At 40.7% G+C, this 22,229-nt stretch overlaps 1 protein-coding gene across 4 annotated transcripts in view; it reads left to right on the forward strand.

Moving 5' to 3' along the window:
* LOC110068411 (cilia- and flagella-associated protein 54-like) overlaps positions 1 to 22,229 on the forward strand; it is a 61,995-nt gene that overhangs the window by 16,497 nt on the left and 23,269 nt on the right. For all 4 annotated transcript variants that reach the window (XM_089275919.1, XM_089275916.1, XM_089275918.1 and 1 more), the window contains exons 22-48: positions 977 to 1,124; positions 1,919 to 2,074; positions 2,499 to 2,621; positions 3,150 to 3,474; positions 4,267 to 4,365; positions 7,671 to 7,797; positions 8,516 to 8,633; positions 9,487 to 9,642; positions 9,750 to 9,797; positions 10,128 to 10,232; positions 11,044 to 11,147; positions 11,284 to 11,445; positions 11,768 to 11,873; positions 12,665 to 12,925; positions 13,533 to 13,768; positions 14,169 to 14,542; positions 14,761 to 14,949; positions 15,977 to 16,064; positions 16,478 to 16,660; positions 16,838 to 16,904; positions 16,985 to 17,185; positions 18,901 to 18,987; positions 19,388 to 19,510; positions 19,906 to 19,962; positions 20,419 to 20,570; positions 21,187 to 21,299; positions 21,925 to 22,010. In XM_089275919.1, coding sequence (XP_089132045.1) covers positions 977 to 1,124; positions 1,919 to 2,074; positions 2,499 to 2,621; positions 3,150 to 3,474; positions 4,267 to 4,365; positions 7,671 to 7,797; positions 8,516 to 8,633; positions 9,487 to 9,642; positions 9,750 to 9,797; positions 10,128 to 10,232; positions 11,044 to 11,147; positions 11,284 to 11,445; positions 11,768 to 11,873; positions 12,665 to 12,925; positions 13,533 to 13,768; positions 14,169 to 14,542; positions 14,761 to 14,949; positions 15,977 to 16,064; positions 16,478 to 16,660; positions 16,838 to 16,904; positions 16,985 to 17,185; positions 18,901 to 18,987; positions 19,388 to 19,510; positions 19,906 to 19,962; positions 20,419 to 20,570; positions 21,187 to 21,299; positions 21,925 to 22,010 — 3,994 coding nt within the window. The remainder of the gene's footprint in view (positions 1 to 976; positions 1,125 to 1,918; positions 2,075 to 2,498; positions 2,622 to 3,149; positions 3,475 to 4,266; positions 4,366 to 7,670; positions 7,798 to 8,515; positions 8,634 to 9,486; positions 9,643 to 9,749; positions 9,798 to 10,127; positions 10,233 to 11,043; positions 11,148 to 11,283; positions 11,446 to 11,767; positions 11,874 to 12,664; positions 12,926 to 13,532; positions 13,769 to 14,168; positions 14,543 to 14,760; positions 14,950 to 15,976; positions 16,065 to 16,477; positions 16,661 to 16,837; positions 16,905 to 16,984; positions 17,186 to 18,900; positions 18,988 to 19,387; positions 19,511 to 19,905; positions 19,963 to 20,418; positions 20,571 to 21,186; positions 21,300 to 21,924; positions 22,011 to 22,229) is intronic.

Consider the following 22,229-nt stretch of genomic DNA (forward strand, 5'->3'; position numbering starts at 1 on the left):
TAAGATTTATGTTGGAAGCTCCTTGACCCTGCACATCTTTTGTTTTATGCTCATTGACTGTGCATGAGTTAGACAATCGCAATGCTCCTACTGGTTAGTTGTATGAGTACACACAACCATCTTTTGTATTTTGCCAGGTTTTGTGCAGGCCAAACCCCCAAAAAGTTAACAAAAACATACAACAATGAACTTTGCCAGGTTTCATAACCATTTCCCTCTCTATGAACTATGATACGAATAAAGAATTTCAATAACCAAGCAAGGTTGTCTTCATTGACCACCCATTTCTTAGAGGTAGCGTAAAAACGATTTTTAAAACGTTGGTCAGTCAAGAGAATTCAAGATTTTGATTGTTGCCAGAATTTAAGAAATATTTGGTTAAAAAAAGAGACACTTAATCGTTAAAGGCTCGAAGCAACGACTATTTATTCATAGTTTATATGTACAGTGTGATCGTCCGGTAGAAATCTGTCCTGGAAAAATGACTGTTGTTGGTGACTGATATTTCAGTCGACAACCTGACCGGGAGGCATCTTCAGATACATATGAAAAGTTGTCTTTAACTGACAGCTTCAAGTCATTGGTCAAATTTAACACATTCATTCGTTCAAAGTTACCAATAAGGTGCAATCATATCGAAACATAAACGCCCTTTGCCTGCAGCATTAGTGCCAATGGGGGAGGGGGCGGGGGGTACAACGTAGCTTCACATCGACATCTACATTATGGGGGTCTTGCATCACTGCAAGACATTAAATGAAAAAAGGTAAAAAGCAGGGTGGGGGGTGGGGGGTAAAAAACCTTAAAAATATATAATAAAATATGTACCTAATTTAAAAAGATTACTAAGAAAAGTTAATTAAGATTAAATTCACCAGTGATACTGTAGTGATACTCTCTTTGGCAGAGCTCAGCGTTTTTCTCCAAGAAGCTTGTGACTGAATGACATCCCTCTCTCTTTGTGTCTATTTATCAGGGTTGATGAGGACAGACTGCGCGAGTCTTCTCCAGTGTTGGCGAGACTTTTTCTCCAGAGCATCTTTATCTCTGTGGATATCAGAATACGAGAGGGTCATCTTTTCTGTGACTGCCTGTGTGACAGTGGACCACCCTACACAGGACAGGCAAGTGGAAAGAAATGTCCGGAAGTCAATGGGTTAATTGATCGTTACTTGTCACAGGATTGTGAATGAATCAATGAGAGCGTGTTTTACGCAATATATCAAACGCGGAAGACCTTGTTTGACCACATTTCCAAACACCGAGAAAAGAGTTGAAAAAAACGACGCGTAGCGAAGTATTTTTGACGAGCGTCGAGGTGTTTGAAAATGAGGTCAAACACTGTCTTGAATGTTTGAAATATCTTCTCACTCGAAACTAAAACTAAGGAGATAGAAGAGAAATAAAGTCGTAAAAAATCTGTTCTAATTAAGATCAGATATCCAAACGCCGTCACGGTCATGATGTTCTTTGTGTAAAACAGATGAATTGCTAATGAGTTTGAGAAATCTAGGAAAACCACAACGATAAAACAGTACGTCGACGTTGCTCAATGGTTTCTCTTGTATCGTGCAGGAGTTAAACCATGGAGTTCCTATGATCAGTCACGGTATTTTGAGTTATTTCGTTTGCGTACAAAATAACTGTTACATTGAAGGTAAGCTGAAAATCATGAGTAGTTTACTAGAATAGAAAAATACTAAAGAGATAATGATAAACCATAAAGGAACAAGGATGGTTAAGGATGGAGAAGATTAACACAGATTACAAACGACAAACTTGAAAAATTTAGGCTACACTTTTTAAGATGCGCAAACCGTGAGGTAGTTCCTTTAAAAGAGTTCTCATTTAATGGATATGTTACCTACATTCAAGGCTGTTCTTTATTAAATCTACATAATTTCACCTGTTTCTGTAGGTTGCTCGCCTTGAAGAGTGTGAGCGGCTTCTACTCGCCATTCAGGTCGCTGGCTGGTTGAACGACACAGCACTGTGTTTACAGGCTGTGGTTCAGTGTTACGGCTTATTGGCTCCCCTCATCCACCAGAAAATTCCTGCTAAACCAGTTGTACAGGTTTGTAGATCCAAAGTTTTCAAATGTTAAAGCCGGTGTTGAAAGTTGCATGAAATGGCCTTAATCTTTCTGTCATTAGCAATTAAATTTGCTAGCGTTCTATCACGAATGCTGTTCTCTGATTGGCTACGCTACTACTATCTATTCTGTTGTAGATAGTGAGTAGCATAGCAGTGTGCGCTTGTTAACAAAATGGCGGCCGCTTCTTTGCGGTTTCAAAGTGTCTCTGAAGAGGATTTACATAAAGTTTTTGAGCGACAGGTAGATTTAAACCAAAATATTTTGGATTATTCGATTTCTGTGGGTATAGTGATAGTTGACTCGGGCTGCGCCCTCGTCAACTATCACGCGATAAAAATCTCGACATATTCTTATTGTTGATATTGAGAAAAAATATTTTAATGGTTAATGTTCTCTGTTTTAGGTTTTATTGCGATGCCACGCTGTTCTACAAGAGGTTCCGTCATTGACGCGCCACAGAAAGTCCACTTCTACATCAGACAGTTTGTCACACATGATCGCTACAGTGACTTACTACATAGCAAAGGTAACGCAATCCACTGGATACACATACATGTAACCAATGGTTTAGTAACATAGACAGGTACTCTGATTATCACTCTTTGGTGTTTAGATGTCGCGCCCAACATGATCCGAATCGAATTCAATGAGTTAAGCTCATGTGAGGTTTGGCGTCTCAATCTCGGATCGACTCAGCCGTTCTTCGCGTTTGACTTTAGCCGGGAATAACGGCTGTGGACCGGCTTTGATTCATACGCTGAACTGCACAGGAGCTGAATCAAATACATAAATTAGTTAAATGTACTTTTAATGTATTTTGAAGAGCCGAGCGTGGGCAAAAGAATACATTGCGCGTCATCAAAATGGCGGCTTGGCGGGTTTCGCTTGTCAGGGAAGAAGAAGATACATGATGGCCAGTCAAACTAGTTTTTACATACAGGAATACCATTTGTAGAACTAGTGAAGACTTTGGGTGAAGTAAATTACGTTTGTGGAACCTGTCGTCCTAAGACTTGTAGTGTTATCTGAAAAGCTTCTCTGTGAACCAATTCAGATTTTACAGATGTGGAATGAACAAGGAGTAGCAGGTGCGATTATTGAACTCGGAAAGAAAATGTTAAACCTTGAAACTGCCCCGGACAGTGCTGGTACCATGACAACCATGCAAGCAGCAGCTGCCATGGCAACCGCCACGCTGGGTGGACCATCTCCGAGTAAGAACATAAAGAAGAAGCCTGGGGCGAGTAAGAAACCAAAAGGTGGAGGAGGCAAAGGAGGACTGGGGAAATTGGAGAAAGAAGCTGCTGCCTTCACTGCGGATGCACAGAATGAAGAACTGAAGGCGTTAGAGGCTTACATCTTGAAGCTTAGCCAGCAAGGTGAGTTTTGTAAGGATTCGGGTCTTTTCCAGCTAGCTACTACTTACTCTCATGGGAGGACTGAGTTTGTCATTTCATTTGGGGAACACATTGAAATAAGTGGGAATATGAATTTAGTATTTTTCGTAACCCTTTTGGTTATTGAGTGACACCCTTAGTTTGAGGTACATTGGAGATCTCTAAGCTGCTTATCTCTCTTTACGTATTTACTTTGCCACTTCACGTTGTAGGTTTTAAGAACATAAATAGCCATTCTGTCTATTTCTGTTGTTCTTCCTCGCTTTTACAGAACAAGGCTTTTTACGGTTATGCTTTAGGCTCCTCCTTTGCAATTTAGTCTCAGACGCTCGCAAATCATTTAAATCAGCGAGAAGATATATGAAAATGGTAGCCTATGTCAGCAAACCTTTTGAAGTAAAGCTGTTACAGCAAGGACTCTCGAACCATGAACACCTAACAGTTTTTGTACATTTGTTTTTTTTTGTGATAATCCAATGAGGGTTGTTTATCTTCTTCTTTGTCTTCCTGTTTGATCATGATGTCAAAATCTCTCATTGCGTAGTCTTCAAGCAAATACACAAAACAAATGATAATAACAGTAATTGTAACGGTTACGGTAACTGTAATGGTAACGGCAACAGTAACAGTAACGGTAACGGTAACGGTAACGGTAACGGTAACGGTAACGGTAACGGTAACGGTAACGGTAGCTGTAACAGTAACAGTAACGATAACGGTAACTGTAATAGTTGAATAGTAATCCCTAGAATGTGATTTTGATACCCCTTTTAGCTTTGAACCGTGATGACGAGGAGTTAACTGGCTCTGAGGATCCGTCTGTTCTTCATTCAGTCGTGGCGAATCTTCCAGCACAGCAGGCTTACAAAGAAGGTAAGAACGTTTTAGGGGGAACTTCAGATGAAATTTAGTAATTTTGAGGATAGGATATCTGATCAATCGTTGTTTTTTCTTTGCACTTGTCAAACTCATTACTGATTCATCGGCTTTAAACAGAGCAAATCATGACCGTGACGGTGTTTGGATCTCTGATCTTAATTAGCATAGATTTTTAAGATTTTAGTTCTTCGTTTTCTCCTTAGTTTTAGTTTCGATTGAAAAGATATATCAAACACTCAAGTATAGTCAAACACGATCTTTCGTGTTTGATATAATTATTACAAATGGTACTAGTTACATGTTATTTTTCCCGCGCTTAGCACCAGTGTCATGATATTCCTTTAAATTCTGATTGGTTCTTGCTTTATCTATGCGTGTTGTGATTGGCTAGATGCGGTCACTTTGATTTTGGTTTTAGAAGTCGTAACAATGTCATACATGTGATACAAAACTCTGTCTGATTTTAAAGCTATCTTTGTAGATTGGGATATTGACTGGTATCTTGGCCTTGATGAATATTCCTCTGACTGTTCTGATGATGAAACTACTTCTGAGGCTTCCTTTGTCTCCTCTGCTCTTGACTGACTCAGTAAGGCTTTGTACTCTCGCTTTGTCTCTTTATAACATAACGGTCTTTAACAGATTGGTCAGAAATTCCCTGTGTGACATCCCTTAGGATGAAACTACTTGCTCATTGTATGTTTTTTCGTAGCTATTGTTTCCGTGGCTCAAAACGTTACACTTACTAAACACTTTCTAATTTCAAACCTTTTCTTAATACTCTTCCTCAGTTTCTGCATTTAAACCTATTTACTCTTCATTTATCAGAAACCTTTGCTTTGAATTTCTCATTTAAACTTCCAAACTCAAACATTAATTCTCGTTTATGATTTCCCTCTGTCTTTGTTTTCAATGTTAGTGCTAATAATGTCATGTTAGATCAAGTTTTTGATTGATGATTTTCTTTATTCTCCTCACCTTCCTTTTTGATAAACCACTGATTTTCCAACAAGTTACGTGTTGATCAATCTTCAGAATTTTTTTTTTGTCGTATCTTTTTGTTTTTCTGATTTATTTGTGATGTATTTACAATTTCTCTTGTCAGGTTTTTTCTTCAACATCAGACTGTCATCATCACATTTCCTCCACTGGATTCCAGGCTTTTCTCAATGTGCTCTCTCGCTCTCTTCTTCCACCTTAGTCTGTTAGTCTACCGAGAGAAGTCGCCTTGGCTTCCACTGTACTGATCTCCAGGTTGTTGTCAAGAATGCTGGGATTTTCTTGTTCCCTCTGTTGAATTCTTTCCCCCTGAGAGTCATTACATCATTCTTGAGGTGAAGCACCATTGTCATGAAGGCCTTAGGGCTTCCAAAGTCTACACACTTAGTTGTTCACAACTAATTGCTATCGACAACTGCGTCCGATGCGAGCATTCCACACATTGGAGTGTTAGTTGTCGATAACCAAGTCAGTCAGCCAGAGCTTGGGAAATAACGTTCACTACGCATGCTCAAAACACAATACGCGTCCTCAAATGTGTGTCATGTTTCGATTGTAGTCCATAACTAAACCGATGATTCCCACACACGGGAAGAACTTAGTTGTTGACTTAGTGTCTAGTCTGTGGAGGCCCTTAAGAACGTAGAATGATTACTTACACTGGATATTTTTATTGCCTCGGGGCCTCGCTAAAAAAGCTCTTGCGAGACAGAGTTACTTCTACCAGTTTTACTGCATACTTGTGACGTCTTGTCTCAGAGGCTTTCTTTTCCGTCCTTTAACTCCTTTTACAAATCTTATTTTAATACTTTTTTTTTTATGACAGATTCATTGTGCTCTTCACTGCACCTGTATCCGTGACATTGTAGGTTAAATTACTTTGCCTATAATAAACAACAATATAAACCTGAGTTTGACTTATCTGTCCTTGTCATGTACTTTCTCTCTGTGCATGTTGTAATTTATTTATGTTCTAATTTATGTTCTAATTTAGTTTAGTTAGAACATTGCACGCTCTAATTCAACTTTCTGTCTGCCTTTACTCCTGTCCTCTTATTAACATGGGCGCGGTTTCCATTGTTTCTGTTATTACCTAGTTACACGACGCTGTTTCAAAGAATCGAATTTTTTTCGAAATTCTCTCCTTCACAGTTCACATGTTGCGTTCCACGCGTTCATGTATTTTGACACTCAATAGGAATAAAGCTCACTATACAGTCCTTGTGGTCAGTAAAGAGTTAAATCCTGTATGGGCCGTGATCTCCTTTCGCCATTCTCGTAGTAAAGTCTTTACTGAATTGCGGAAATTCTTACTCTTACATCACACTCGTGTTCCCTCTCAGCCTCTAATAACTACTTGTCTGCACGTATTGCCGACCTATAATACTTTGGAATACTCTCTGTACGCATTGTAGACCTATGCGTGCGCATGATGCTACCTTACTGAAAACTTCAAGCATTCACTCTTGGATTATCACGCAACACTCCCTTCGTTGTGTGACGACCTATATGACAGCTGCGACGAAGACTAAACTAAAGGCACAGACGTGTGGTTTCACATGTTTTCTCTAACTTTCCTCATACCTTTTTGGCTGTTTTTTTTGAGGCTTTGATTAATGCAAGATACGAAGAATGTACTCCATCCCAAACCATCAGACTACGTCTTGGGCTGTGTGTAATACTAACTACCTTGCGCTCAAAAGGAATAGAGATTGTGGACGTTTTTGAGAGAAAGCCGGAGGGTCAAAAAAGTATCTAGTATATCTTAGGTCAAGGAAACTTTTATCCGATCTCAAAATATCTGAATCCTTTATGACTAGTGATGAAGTCTCATTTTCTGTGTGTTATTTGTCTCTGAGTCCAAAATCTTTAAAGCGCATGTCGGATTTTGAAAGAAGGTCTCGGCGTCTCGGAGAGTCTCGGATTTTACGTAGCTTGTGTAGCTGGTGGTTTAGTTGGGGTAGAGCGGCGCGAGCAAGCGGTGAAGCCGCGAGAGGAGGGCAGGCCAATCGCGGCTCGTTTTCGCGGATCACGCTTTATACGGTCCTCCACCTACATAGGCTACATTCGTCGCTACTAGTGCAGAATTTGATGGATTTTCATTCCGTCCAGGAGAACAGCAATATTTCTTATCAATTCGTTTCATAGAAACTATAGTAAAGCATCGGCTCGCTCAGGCGATCTGGAAGACTGGAATCGACTTAATCTGCCTTGTCGCAATGATGCATGTGTGCTAGTGTGTAAGACAAATACAGAATCCCTTTGTTTACAACGCTTTTGCATTGTTCTCACACCCACAGTGCTCAAGTTCAAGCGAAGAACTCGTTTCCTAGGATTTTATGTCCAGGTGTTGGCCAAGGCGCTTCAGGAAGGTTTGACTGAAACAGCACTGGACTGGACTAACGATACCATGGCTTGGATTATAAGGTGAGCCACTGTTCTTAACTTGTAGTGAGACAGCGCGGCCAAGTGGTTAGGGAGCCGGACTTGAAATCCGGAAGTCGCGGGTTCAATTCCCTTTCTGACCACTAAGCTGGAGTTGTTTCTCGGTAGACGCTAGGTTTAACTCCTCAGTCATGCTTGTAAATAGCCAACTGGTCTGCCTAAAGCTAGTTTAGGATTTTTAAGCACATTATGTTTAGTTGATATACTTGTTTCCTTCAGTTTAAGTGGCATGCCTGTGAACTAGCTAGGTGTAGGGAGCTAAGCGTATTGACTACTATAAACAACAGCATCTGAACCTTTTCTTTTAGTGAGTGAAATAGTTTTTTTTCAGTGTTCAAAGTTCTGCTGGTTAAAGAAATAAATATGTTCATGACAACAATTTGTCTCGAGGTTAGGTTTGTTCATCAAGGAATCTTGAAGAAGTCCGTTGTTTACCAGGATAGAGTATTCGATTAATTCTTCACTCGGTCAATCAAAACGTAAGTTTTTCTGAAAGCTAGTGAATTCTTTCATGGATCTGTTCTCCCAGAGGAGACAGGGTCTCAAGTCAAGAGATATCCCTTTCATTGGCCGAGAGAAGTTCTGAAAACCAACACTCTTAAAAATTCTCATAGTAATTTAGGTGGTGTCTTCAAACTTGCACAGAAAGCATTTGCACTCTAAATCCTAGCCATGACGCTTATTTGATTCCTCTTTGCAGGAGAAACGAAATGCTGTTAGCTAACAAACCCACCATAGTACGTCAGGCTGCTGCAACAGCTGGGCCTGAAGACGAGAAAATCAAAAAGTTTGCGACTGCTATTGTTGAGTTTAGCAAGGTAAAGAAGACGAAAAGACAACTATTCCATTCTTTTGTCTCGAGTTGCGTCGTCTTCAAATCTTCTTCAGTTCGAAAGACGAAAGACTGGAGCCGAAATTTCCACGCTGATGACGTAGCTCTACCAGGATCTGTGTAATGTCCTGATTGGTTGACTTTCGGTTTAAAATTTTTGCTTGCAAGTAACAACCAATCAGCAACGCCACGCAGAGTTACTTCATCAGCATGAATTTTTTTTGTCGAAATCTCAGTGTCTGTAAAGCGAGAGAAGAATAGAGAGGGTGGAGAGATTCGTCTATTTACAATGTACTAGCTATTTTGTTACGTATACCTCCCAGCTCAAATACGTTTTCCGGTCGGAGGAGAACGTATCACGTGTCGTGGGTCAAAACTCACTAACTCCCTAGGATACAACAACTTGAACTTTCGACTCGTGCGTGATCAGTTCGTGCACCTTCAAACAGCGCCAAATTTTGTTTGTCAACCGACGTCAAGTAAATAGCTTTTTAGCTGGGAGGTATAACAAAACACTTAATGACTGGTCCCACGGGAAATAGCGAGTTTTGTTTTCCCGCAACCTCAATGTTGACCTCAATATTGAGGGTCTCGGGGAAACAAAACTCACTGTTTCTCTTAGGGTAAGTCATTAAGTGCTTATTAATGCAATGTGATTGAAGGTGTGTCGTATCTCTTCTCAACCCAAAATCATCATTGAGACTGGGTACGAGTGTGCACCAGTCTCCATTCGATATAGACAATAGATGAACCACAGCTTGGTTCTATTATGCCTTCTTTGCTTCTTTTTTTTTTTTAATACATTTTTGTTTGTAATTTGATTTACTTTTCTTCTCCAGCCTTCTGCAAGAAGTCCACAAAAGACCCGCCAGGGAGAGCCTGGTAACGAGGAGAAAGGAGAAACAGAGATTGTTGTACGTAACAAACAGGAGAACGCGTCCAGACCTCCTCAGTCACAGAAAAAATCAATGGTACCCAGTACGGTATCCAGAAAGGTAATGGGAGTTATCATAAAGACATTGTATATTTAATGTTGGTTCCCGCTCCGTGTCGTAAATGATTTTCGCAACCTAATAAGAACTCTGTCTTTTCCTATTGCCAGGCTCGAAAATTGAAAGGACGTACGGCTGAAGAAATCGACATTTTCAACGTGAGTATGATGTCCAAGCGATTTAGCGTTTAGACTAAGAGTTAGTCTAGAGTTTGTGTTGTCCTTGTTTTTCTTTTGGTGTTGTTTTGTGTACTTAAGGTAAGTTAATTACTCTTCTCGTCATTTTGTCGATGACAAGGGCCACGAGTTCATCAGTGACTAATCTATCGCCCTCGCGAAATAAAGCCTGTATTATACGTTACGCTATGTTACTCTACTCTGTATTAATAATTTTTATACCTTACGCTGTGTTACTCTATTCTACCCTACCCTACCCTATCGTACTTTGCTAAGCTCTTACCAAAGTCTTATTGTCCCTGTCGTTTCAAGGCAATTGACCGTCTTCAAAGTGTTCTTCCTGAATACTGGAGATCTTCACAGCGAAGAAAGAAGCTGAGAGCTGTCAGCTGTGAGGAACTACCTTGGAGAGCACAGGTACTGCTTCTGCCAAGCATAATTTAATGCCAGTCTTTCCTTTTGTTTAAAAGCCTGCATTGGGCGGAAGTGTCACGGGTTTCAGTAGCTAAGCGGGTAGTTAAGAGTATTTCTTTTCCTCCCTGGATGAGATTCTAGTTTACGCAGAGTCACCCCCATTCCCCTAGAGTTAAATTCGTGGCTATCAATTTTCAGGTCTGGGTGTGGAGAACCACTTTGAGATTAAGTCACGGTATTTTGAGTGTTTTTGGTCACGTCCAAAATTACCTTTAAATTGACGGAAATCTGAAAATAATAGTTTACTAAGATAGAAAAACACTAAAGAGATAATAATAAACCATAGAACAACAAGGATGGCTAAGGATGGAGAAGATTAACTCGAATTACAATCGACGAACTTGAAAAATGTAGGCTAAACTTTTCAAGACGCGCAAACCGTGACATAGCTCCTTTAAAGTGTTTTGCCCAAAAGCAAAAACTCTAGTGGATGCTGAAAATTTGAGCAGGCTCAACCCGATGTGACCATTTGAGGTTAAACGAAACAAAGAACCTCCCCGTGGATATGTCATTAAGTTACTTTTGTTGGTACCACATCAACTTTTGTATGATCTAGATTATATATAATTCAGATCATAGATCTACATCCTTTTATATTTTCTGTGGTAAAATATCAGCACTTTAATTTTGTGGTAAAATAACATTACTTTAATTTTCACGGTACACTTTTGACGCGACTTTTTTGCAGACGCAAAAATCGTGAACGTAAGTGCCAATCAAGGATGTCTTTTCATATAGTGTGTTTTCACTCTAGATGGGAACTCTTCTGGCTAAAGCAAATTTCGACTTGTTTCTTGACAAAGTTGAAAGTGGACAACGTTTGGCCGACGCAGGAGACTCAGCAAATCCGTTATACAGGTTTGTGGGAACAGAACTGACCAGTTCTATTTTTCCTTAGGGGTAATTTCTAATGTATTTGTGCGTGCTAATAAGAAGAAAATGATTCGGAGTGCTGTTCTTAAGTATCAACAATTTTCGTTTTCATTCATTTTAGGCCATCCTTCATGGATCCTGATTGGTTCGGCTATGCTACATCCGGGACATTAATAGTCTCGTGGGCTGGTGCGTCAAGAAGGGCCTCTCCAGAGCCCCCTATGGGATTTAGCGGCTCAGCCTTAGATACGCCATTTTCTAGGGAAGCTCCAGCAGGGCGAAGGTAAGTTGAAAGATGTATGAAATGCCTTCGACCCTTTCTTTTCCTACATGTATAAAACTGCTAGATGACTGACTGACTGACTGACTGACTGACTGACTGACTGACTGACTGACTGACAGACTGACAGACTGACTGACTGACGGGCGGACGGACGGACGGACGGACGGAAGGGCGGACGGATGGACGGACGGGCGGGCGGGCGGTCGGTCGGACGGACAGACAAATGTGTGGCCAATTGATGGGTGGTTGATTGTTTTATTGATTGATTGATTGACTGATTGATTGATTGATTGATTGATTGATTGACATTGTCATTAAACAGGACTGGCAGCAGAGTGACAGGTGTCACTTCAAGTGAAGGCTCCTCCTCAAGCAAGTCACCCATGTTTTTCCTGCTCTCTGCACTGGAACATTTATCACGAGCCATAGTACGTACAAATTGAGATCAAATTCTCTAGGAATAGCTACCTTTTATAATCACATTTGCCCGTTTCCGAGCCTGCTTTTTTCAGCAGGGACATTGCTCAGGAACTTGATGTTGTATTAATGTCACCTGACACGACAATTCTCGGTATGCTCGGCAGGGTTCGTGCAACTTTCTTATTGGTTAATAGCAATCGGGGACTCGGAAACCCTCGCTGTAGGCTCGTCATGGAGTTCGCTCGAAAGGATAACTGTTCCCTCAGCGTAAAAAAAAATTGTTGTTTACTGAAGGTGTTTGCAAAGTTGTTTCCTTACAATTGCAATACGTTTTGAAGCCAAGGCATCTCTACCTTTTTCAAAACTGGTCAAACAACAGTGGAACCCTGCCTTTCGGTCACCCCGTTAATACGGCCAACTAGTTGTTACAGCCACTTTATTCTGGCCCAAACAAAAGCTTAGTCAGTCATTTTCTTATTTAAAGAACCCCTTTAATACGGCCACCCCGTTAATAGGGCCAGAGTTTTGTGGCCCGTTGGTGACTGGATTAACGGGGTTCCACTGTATCTTACAGCTGGAATTTGATGGATACATCTATGCTTGGAAAACACTCAACATTTTTTGTGCTTGTTGAATAAAACTTTGAGAGAAACGTTGTAAAGAGAAAAAAGGAGACAAAACATTGCAAATGCATATTCACAATCCCTTTTAAAGGTGCAGTGATTGGACGCAGTTTGCTCGGCGGTATTATATTGTCAAATTCGTAAAAGCATCATTTGAAAAATATAGTTTTCTTTAGGTGCTAAGTTATCGTGGTAAGTTCTGGACCATGCTTCAAAACGCCTGTCGGAGCCTGTGGAACATGACACAGACGGTGCTCATGCGAGTAGTGGCAGGGACGCTCCATCTCTCGGAGGACCCTTTAGCTGAGGGCAGCACTGATATTGATGCCCTGAGAAAGGCCCTGTGGCAAAAGTTCTATATTGGAGCTGACAGATTATTGGACATGATGGTTCTAGTGCAGGAGCAGATCAAGACAGAATCTGAACAGAACAAAAAGGTATGAGCTCTCTTCCTCTCATTTTATACTTAAGAGTCTCAGTGGGTTATACCGTTGAAAAATTTTAACCTCTGGCCGTGAAAAATGTTAACCGTAAAAACATTTTAGCCTCGAAAGTGAAAGTCTCAAGAACTCTTGACAAGACTTTTTTGTGTGTTGTCTTGCCATATTGGTCTATATCGTATTCCATCTCGGAATGGTCCTAAGACATTATGTTTTACAGTAATCAAAATAAATTTTTGACTTTCTAAAACAATGGAAATTAAAGATTTCTGTTAACCGTAAGGAAAATAAATTAACCGTTAGCCATAAAAAAAAGCCACAATATTAATCGTTCGCCGTAAAACCCACCATCCCATTGAGACTCTCATACTTGTGTAGTGGCTTTGCTTTACTTGCTGCAGTTTTCTGCTGTGCCATTTTTTTTCCATTCAGACGCTTCCACTCAATAAGATATACTTGTGGAGGATTTTTAACAAATACTTATTCTGGTGTTTTTTCTTCGTAGTATCGAAAATATAAAATTGGATAGGTATTTTCATTTATGTCCGTTTATGTGACAAACAAATCTGAGCTATTGCGTGACCATGTAACGTTATTTATTTAGCGTGACAAAGTGAAGAAGGGAGACCTGGTCATAAATGAGCAGCAAGGGTTCATGGGAGGAGTAGAAGATGAGAGAGGTGGGGCGAGTTTGCTGTTTGAAATTCCGCTGGACAATACCAATGTGGTGGATGCCCGCTGGCTCAAGAGATACATTCTGTACACAGTGGAGATGTTGTTCTACGAGCAAAAATGGGAGAGGACTGTTAGCGTCATTTTAAGATTCAACGCGTTGACAAGGTGAGAGAATTAAGGGGGAATAACTGCCACTGTATCTTCAATCAAAATCTGTCTGAACCCACGTTCGCCACTAGAGAGGCTGCTTAACACCTTACGTAATGACAACTGCGTTTGACCACAGCACGGTTATCAGTTGAGTGTCGAGAGTAATCCAGATATGCTTTGGTTTTGCTTTACCTCGCTCGCTTCTTGGTTTAAAACATTCGCGCCATATGATGAGCCAATCAAATGTTTGATCAATCGCTTTCTTCCCGCGTTTGGCGCCAGTTACGTGTATTTTCTTTGAGTTCTTATTGGTTCATTGCTTTAGTTCTAAAAATAGGATTACGTGACAGAAAAGAAAGCGTGACCTACCCTATCCACGCTTGCTGTTAATGTCTTGGCTTTCTTCTTGTTCCAGGAGTCGTTATGCTGAGTCACTGCTACCTTTACTAATCGTGGCACAACGTAAACTTCAGGAACAAATCGAGGCTAATGGAGGCCCGTCCAGAAGCCAGCCAACCATCACCGTCTCCAAGGAAACGGGAATCGCTGAAGAGTTCTTCATAAAACCAGCTGAGTACATGTCGATTGAGCCCGCGGTGCATATTGATCCCAAGGGTCATGATGTGTACAGCGGTAGTTTAGATGCGCTTAGATTAGTCTCAGTCCCTCTCGATGTCAATAAAAGCTTACAGACTCTGCACCAGGCTCTTGAGTTGAAGCATCACACCGCTCGGTCACTGGAGCACAGTCGACAGCTTTTGCTGTGTTATCTCGCGGGTCAACAAGAAGGTGAGTGAGCTGGGAACTATTATGTTTTCTTGGTACGTGCCATGTTCTTTTAAGTGATGATAATGTTTCCGCTCAATAAGGGAGGGGGGGGGGGGGGGGGGGTGAAGGGTGTATTACATTAGAACGTTTATAGTAAGGGGTTCATTTAAGCCTAGGGACTCTTGATTTCATAGTTGTCGTCTAAAGGGGGTACTTTGTCTTTTTTCTTATTCAAACAGGCGGGTCTAGCGCCCGTGTAGAGCGTGGGTCATCCCGTGTTGGGTTCCTGCCTAGCCAAGTAAAGCCTCCTACAGATGTACCAGTGGATTTAACAAAGGAATTGTTTGACGCTTTGGAGGATGTGCAAACGTTTACCTTGCAGCCCTCGCAACTGGCCGTGGTTATCGCTTCCTATGATAAGACGATTGGTAGGATTCACTCACTTGTTTGTACTGCTGTGTTTCATCAAGCCACCCTGTACATTATAATAGTACCACATGAAAGTACTGCTCATTAGACTTCATTTGAATGGTCTCACACTAGGGTTTCATAGACAGATTTAAAAGTAAGACCCACCTTGTACAGCATAATAAACAGTACCACATGAAAGTACTGCTCAATAGCTTTGATTTGAATGGTCACACACTAGGGTTTCACCCACACACTTAAAAGCTAGAACCACTTTGTACAGCATAATAAAAAGTACCACATGAAAGTACTGCTCATTAGCTTTCATTTGAATGGTCACACACTAGGGTTTCATCCACAGACTCAAAAGTTAGAACCACCTTGTACAGCATAATAAACGGTACCACATGAAAGTACTGCTCATTAGCTTTCATTTGAATGGTCTCACACTAGGGTTTCATCCACAGACTCGAAAGTTAGAACCACTTTGTACAGCATAATAAACAGTACCACCTGAAAAAACTGCTTAATAAGCGATTTGCACGATGGCGTCATTTGACTACAACTGCCATAATCCTTCACTTTTTCTGTTTCTTATGCTAATTAAGGCAACTGTTATTTAAACCCCACTGGGAATTCAAAATTTGAGTAATAAAGAAAAAACGAAAGGAATTCTGGTAGTTGTAGTCAAATGGCGACAACGTGCAAATCTGCTATAACTTTCGTTTGAATAGCCACACACTAGGGTTTTATCCATAGACCTAAAAGTTAGGTCAGCATAATAAACAATACTGCATGGAGTTACTGCTCAATAGCTTTCTTATGAATGGTCACACAAAAGAGTTTAAGCTAGAGCCACCTTGAACAGGATAAACGATGAAAGTACTGCATAAACGATTCTACTTCTCAATAAGTTTATTTGGAGGTTTGATCCAAACACTGTCACTAGGATTATATTAACACGTGTAACATTTAGAATGACAGTAATGAGCACAAGACTTGACTGTGTTTGTGAAAATGTTAAAAAATGCGTGTTTCTCTCCACAGAAATGTTACAGTTTCGCAAACAGAAAAGTCTTGCTGCTCAGGCTATGCACGAACTAGGAAACATCATGTTTCACAGCGGAAACATCAGGTCTGTGCATGCGCATTTTTGCGTAGTTACGGAGGCGCGGTGGCGGGTTCGAGCTCTAAGACATTTTACTCTCACAGTGCCTCTCTCCACCCAGGTGTATATAGGGTTACCAGAGAATGTAATTCTGGTGGTAGCCCCGCGAAGGACTAGCATTCCATCCACGGTGGAGTAGAAATACTTCTAGTCGGATCATGCAACTGAAACCGGAGATAAGCTCCGGCCTGATGGGCCACTTGGCTCGTACGCAGACCTCACTGTTTGCCTTTTGCGTGGTATTGAGATTACTTGTGATTGGCTAGGTTTAGTTGTGTAGCAATGATTAAAAAACTGCTCTGTTTCTAAAATACTCGAAATACAAGTTGGGCAAGATTACTCTCTCCTGATTTGCTCTTTTTGTTTGTAACTCTATGCAGGGCTGCTTACAAGTGGTGGGCAGAATCTCTTGACACGGTCCTCAATACAACAGACTCTCTCAAATCATGGCGTGATCTGACGTCACCCTCTGACACGTCACTCAAACCCGCTGCTGTACTGCTTCAGAGATGTGGTCTTTGGGGATGTCTCCTCGGAGGTGTTTTGGCTGCAGATATCGCACAGTAAGTTAATAAGAAAGGAGAGACACTAGAAAACTTGTTTTCCTCATAACTTCCAATGTTAATAACTAATAACTTCCAATGTCAATGCCAATTGTCGCCTGAATCTTGATCACTGTCTGTGTCACCTCCATGATGTCTGGTGAAGATATCACACAATTCGTTTTATTGCTTTTACAGATACATTCACACTTCTAATCTTGGTCTTCGTTTGGAATGTTGCCTGCTGTCGGCCACTTTCTTCAAGGTAAGACAAGTTTCATCCAGTCTCCCCACGCGGCATGTCTGATTTTTTTTAACTTTAACCTTATTACTGTTTCCCCATAGGCTTTGTTTTGTTCTTCCCTACCCCACCCTACTGCCGATAAGGATTATGCTTTGTACGAGGTTGGGACTGGGTGTGAGGTGGCCGAGCTGATACCTGGGATTGATCTACTGTCCGAGGCTTTTAGAAGTAATGGACGTTCAGTTGTGGCCGCGTTAAGATGGATCACCGAGGAACTGGCCCGAGCACGATACCTAATCATGGTATGATGCTAATCTTAGCATAAAACACAGTAGAAATCTGGGACGAGTCTCATTTCGCAGTCGCTTGTGAGATTGTTACTGGGGCCAGTATGGCTTCTTAAAGCCACTGCGAGATTAAACTCGCCCCAGGTTTTTTTCTTCGTTTCTAAAGTGGCGAATGGAAATTCTGCAACAGTTTGCCTTGGTTAGCAGAAACGTTAGTGAGACCTTGACTGTGTTTTCAAGATCCAGAGTAGAAAGTCCTGTTAATAAAGGTTGCTTGGTGTGAACGTTTCTTAATAACCCAACAGCAGTTGTGCACGAACATGTACGGTACTTGCAAAGAATGTCGGACGTTCAAATTTCCGACGTTTAATTTTCGGACACTTTTTTGTCTCATTTCGCACAAATGTCGGACAAAAATTTCGGACACTGTGATGAAACATAGCTAAAGTATATTTACGCCTACAAAACACGAATTAGACTGAAAAGACATCTGTGAAAATGATAGTTTTACTGCATCCTCAAGGTTTTAGAGATATACCGCGGAAAAATCAATACAAATCATATTAATCAACAATGATTTAGATAAACATATACAGGCAAAAACTAACGATAGATAAATCCGACGTTTCGGCGACATCTTGGCGCCATTGTCAAGGGAAACTAATTAAATATGCGATTTCAAGGGTAACTAAGAGATCAGAGTTTCCAATTTGCATAAGTTAGACAAAGACTTTAGCGCGAACTGAGTCTGATTGTACATTTAAACACGGTCGTAATTGTTTAATGAGTAACATCTCATTAATGAGACAATCAAACTTGTTGTGGCATTTTTTCAACACGCTAAAACAATTGCGAAGGTCATCCGGAATCCTGCCTGCGTGTCTACTATCATAGTGATTGCGTACTGACGAGGTCTTGCTTCTATGTCCATCAACGCGTACGAACAGATGGCCACGGGTGTAACCGACATAACCAGCATCGCACTGGTCACACTTGAAGCAAGACCTCGTCAGTACGCAATCACTATGATAGTAGACACGCAGGCAGGATTCCGGATGACCTTCGCAATTGTTTTAGCGTGTTGAAAAAATGCCACAACAAGTTTGATTGTCTCATTAATGAGATGTTACTCATTAAACAATTACGACCGTGTTTAAATGTACAATCAGACTCAGTTCGCGCTAAAGTCTTTGTCTAACTTATGCAAATTAGAAACTCTGATCTCTTAGTTACCCTTGAAATCGCATATTTAATTAGTTTCCCTTGACAATGGCGCCAAGATGTCGCCGAAACGTCGGATTTATCTATCGTTAGTTTTTGCCTGTATATGTAAATCATATTAAGCCGTTATGTATCTCAAGCAGTGTGTCAACTAGAGTTCGCCTGAGAAAGGAAACTAAGAGCTTTGGAGCTGCGTAGAAATTTTGTATTATACTGTTGATATTTCGGACGATTAAAATTTTAGACACCTAACAATTTCGGACGGTTTTATTTTCGGACACTTTTTTTGCCCGAAATCAAAATCGTTCGAAATTTTTGCAAGTAATGCACGTCGTAAAAGTCTTTTCACAGTCATCATGTGAGTCGTCATGCAATCTTCTCCCGTTTTGTTGATTGCGTGACCATCCAGATAATAGCTACAAAGCAGTACATGGCTTTTTTTTTTCTTTTCCAGCGTCTTTTCCAACTGTTGTTGCTTAAATATTGCGTTGTTTTTCTTTCGTTACCAGGTTCTTCCGTTGATCACCCTGTGCCTGTACTTCTCGACGCACGTGTCACGTGACCTTCAACGATCGGTGGATGTGAGAATTCTGAAGGTGAGACATTGCTTATTGAAGATTTAGTTTTTCTGAAGAAAGGGAGACTGAGATGAGACAAAAGGAATAGACGTCGTTCCAAGAAAAATGACATAACTTAAAAGTTGTAACTGTGCTTAGTGTTTTTATCTTTCGTTACAATCATTGGAGGGCGGAGGGCGGGGGGGGGGGGGGGGGCAAGGAGGTGGAGGCGGGCTCGTAAGCAAACTTTCAAAAAATCACGATAAAAAGCCAAAGCTTTGCTTGGAATTTGTGGATGTCATTTCAGAATTAGAGGCGTCAGTTGAACTTCGGCAAATGTAGGAAGGCAAAATGTTCATTTTGCTCCTCCCAGAATTTTTGCACTTGGTTGTACCTCTCTCTATGAAAGTGTTTATGTGTTTTTTGTATTTCATTACAGGTCCGTGTCCTGACCGACCTTGGGATGTTCTCAGAAGCGACAAGAGTTTTATGTGCTTTACTGCTCGGCGAAAAACTTCCCAAAATTTCTGATGTCGGCTTCCGGACAGTGGAAAACAAAACGGTGTGTGTTGTTTTTAACGTCACTATGTCTTCTTTTAGCTCTTTTTGCAGATATGCCATTAATAAATCGTTCATTTGTTAAAATAAACGCAGAGGGAGATTATAGGAGCACCTCACGTTGTAACGTCGATGAAGGAATGTACTGGTTTCGTTTTCATCTTACAAAAAAAGTTGTTTGGCGTTTCTTTCAGATCTTCTGTGGGAAAATTGTTGCAGGGTGTTAACTTAATCAAGGATGATTACGATGTTGGTCTTTTCTTGTTAATCCTACTTTTTCGTTATCTTTTAAAGAGGGGATGGCTACATTATGCGGATTTTTAAAAGTTTGGCATTGTGTTATACGTATGTCCGCTTGAAAACAAGGATGTTCAACGTATTGCATGTTCTTCTCCACAGACCCCTCCGCCTGTGTTCAGCAACAAAGAGTCTCTAATGAATGCGGGCAACGTGACGGTAAGTGGCTTGTAATGGGTTTATCTTAGAGTAAAATTGTAAAGTGGAGTCTGTTTGTTAAACAGAGAACGTGGAAGAGTCTGTTCGGAAACGTAGGATTTTGCAGCTCTGACGACTTAAACGAGCTACGTCACGATTTGCGCATCCTGAAAAAATCAGCCTACATTTTTCACGTTCGTCGTCTGAAATCCGTGTTAATCTTTTCCATCCGTAACCACCCTTGTTCGTTTATGGTTTATTATTATCTCCTTGGTGTTTTTCTGTCTTAGTAAACTATTATTTTCAGGTTTTCTTCAATTCATAGGTAATTTTGTACCTGGCCAAAATAACCGTGAAAATACCGTGACTGAGCTCCTGCAATGGACCAATTTCTACAATGTCTTGTTTTCTTGTTTTTTTTTTTCGTTTTTTTTTTTTATACGGCTAATTTTCTGAATGTTTGCGTGTTAATTTTAGGTGCTGAACTATCTGTTGGATCATCGACTGCAGCCTTCCCTGTCAGTATTATACGGTCAGCAGCTGACGGGACAGCTTACTATAGCGCATGCGCACTTGATGATTGCCATTGCTGCTACAATCTACGCCATACCAGCCGACTGTCACCAAGAGTAAGTTGTAACCATGCCAACATACTGCTTTGGTAGAAGTTACCATGAATACTGAAAATAATCCTTCCCGTAAACAGAATAACGCAAGATAAGGTAGATAAAATCACAAATTTTTGTCATAAATAGGGTAGGGGTTTCGGAAAGCGGAACGCACGCCCCCGCCCAATTTTTTTGGAGTACCCCACTCCCCCTACGAGCGTACAACCGCGCTTAATATAATCCAGCAATTGCTTTCTTTGATACAACAGACCCAGTTCACCAATAATCGAGCAAGCTCTTCCGCTCTTCTTAGAAACCTTTCAACAAGTCTAAAATGCCTTCTAACAAACTCAAAAGAGCTGCATCACGGTTCACGCATCTTGGAAAGTTTAACGTAAATTTTTCAAGTTCGTGGTTTATATTCCGTGATAAATCTTCGCCATCCTTAACCATCCTTGTTTCTTTATGGCTTTTTATTATCTCTTTGGTGTTTTTCTATCTTAGTAAACTATTATTATCAGGTTTCCTTCAATTTAAAGGCAATTTTGCACATGGCGAAAATAATTCAGAATAACGTGACTGAGCTCCTTTAAGCCCAGAGCTTATGATAAAAAATTTCCCGTACTCTTTCTCTCAGACTTGCTCGTTATCTGGAATCCAAAGAAGAAGAGGAAGCCTTGTCCGAGTTACCAGTCCCCCCTCCGCCCCAGTCCCAACTCGGCAAGAAAAACAGCAAGAAAAAAGTCAGCGGTGAGTTAGAGTGAATACAACTCTCAGAATGACTTGCTCAAAATGTTAATCACATATTGAACAGGGTACGGTAGGCAACTAATGATAAGTTCATTGTGCATTTCCTGTTGCTTGGCCACTCAAATACCAGGTTAGTATTGGAAAAAGGAATATCAAAGTCGTCACAGACTTTGATTTACACGTGAATTACACATGCAGTTTGCTGGCTCTGTGATTGTCTAAAAAGTTTAGAAAACCAACAGAAAGATGTCAAGGCTGTCACCCCCACCGTGACTGGCAACTTTTTTTATTTTAGTGGGCTACTTTCCGTTAAGAAGGTGCGAGATTGCAAGCGAGCAACTGTTTTTGCAGGATCATGTCTTCATCATTTTGTAACTTTGTTGATGCCTGTCTTGATCTTATCTCCTTCGTCGATTTTATCTCCTAGTCGATGGGGACTTTTCGTCGAAAATGCACCCCAACCTCCCTGAACGATGAAAACAAAGTACATCACAGTTGTGTGCTTTATAGTTCTCGCTCAGCGACAAAAAGTTTTTCTAGATATACATGTACTGTAAATGAACATGTATTCGTAGCACTAAACGTATAGTTTCACTTAAACTTACAGAGAACTTCATTCTTTCAGAGGAAGCAATGAGCCTGAAGAGCAGTCAAGTTGCTCAAAGAAAGCAGTTAATTGACGCGGCAACAGCTTCTCCAGAATTAATTAAGGTACAACAAACGTAGTTAGTTAAGCCTTTAGGCTAAAATGTCCTTTCTTACTTTTTGCACTGACGAGCCATTTCACTACTAAAAATAAACCGCCTTCCATTTCAATAGAATGATCGAAATTTTCAACTTCGGGATTAATGTTGAAGCAACTGCAAAAAGAAAACACAACAACAACAAAAAGAAACAACTGCGCTTGTCTGCCGCGTTAATCACAGCAGT

Source organism: Orbicella faveolata, unplaced genomic scaffold (assembly GCF_042242905.1).
Source record: "Orbicella faveolata isolate gen_17 unplaced genomic scaffold, um_ofav_v1 contig_4, whole genome shotgun sequence".
Lineage (NCBI taxonomy): Eukaryota > Metazoa > Cnidaria > Anthozoa > Scleractinia > Merulinidae > Orbicella > Orbicella faveolata.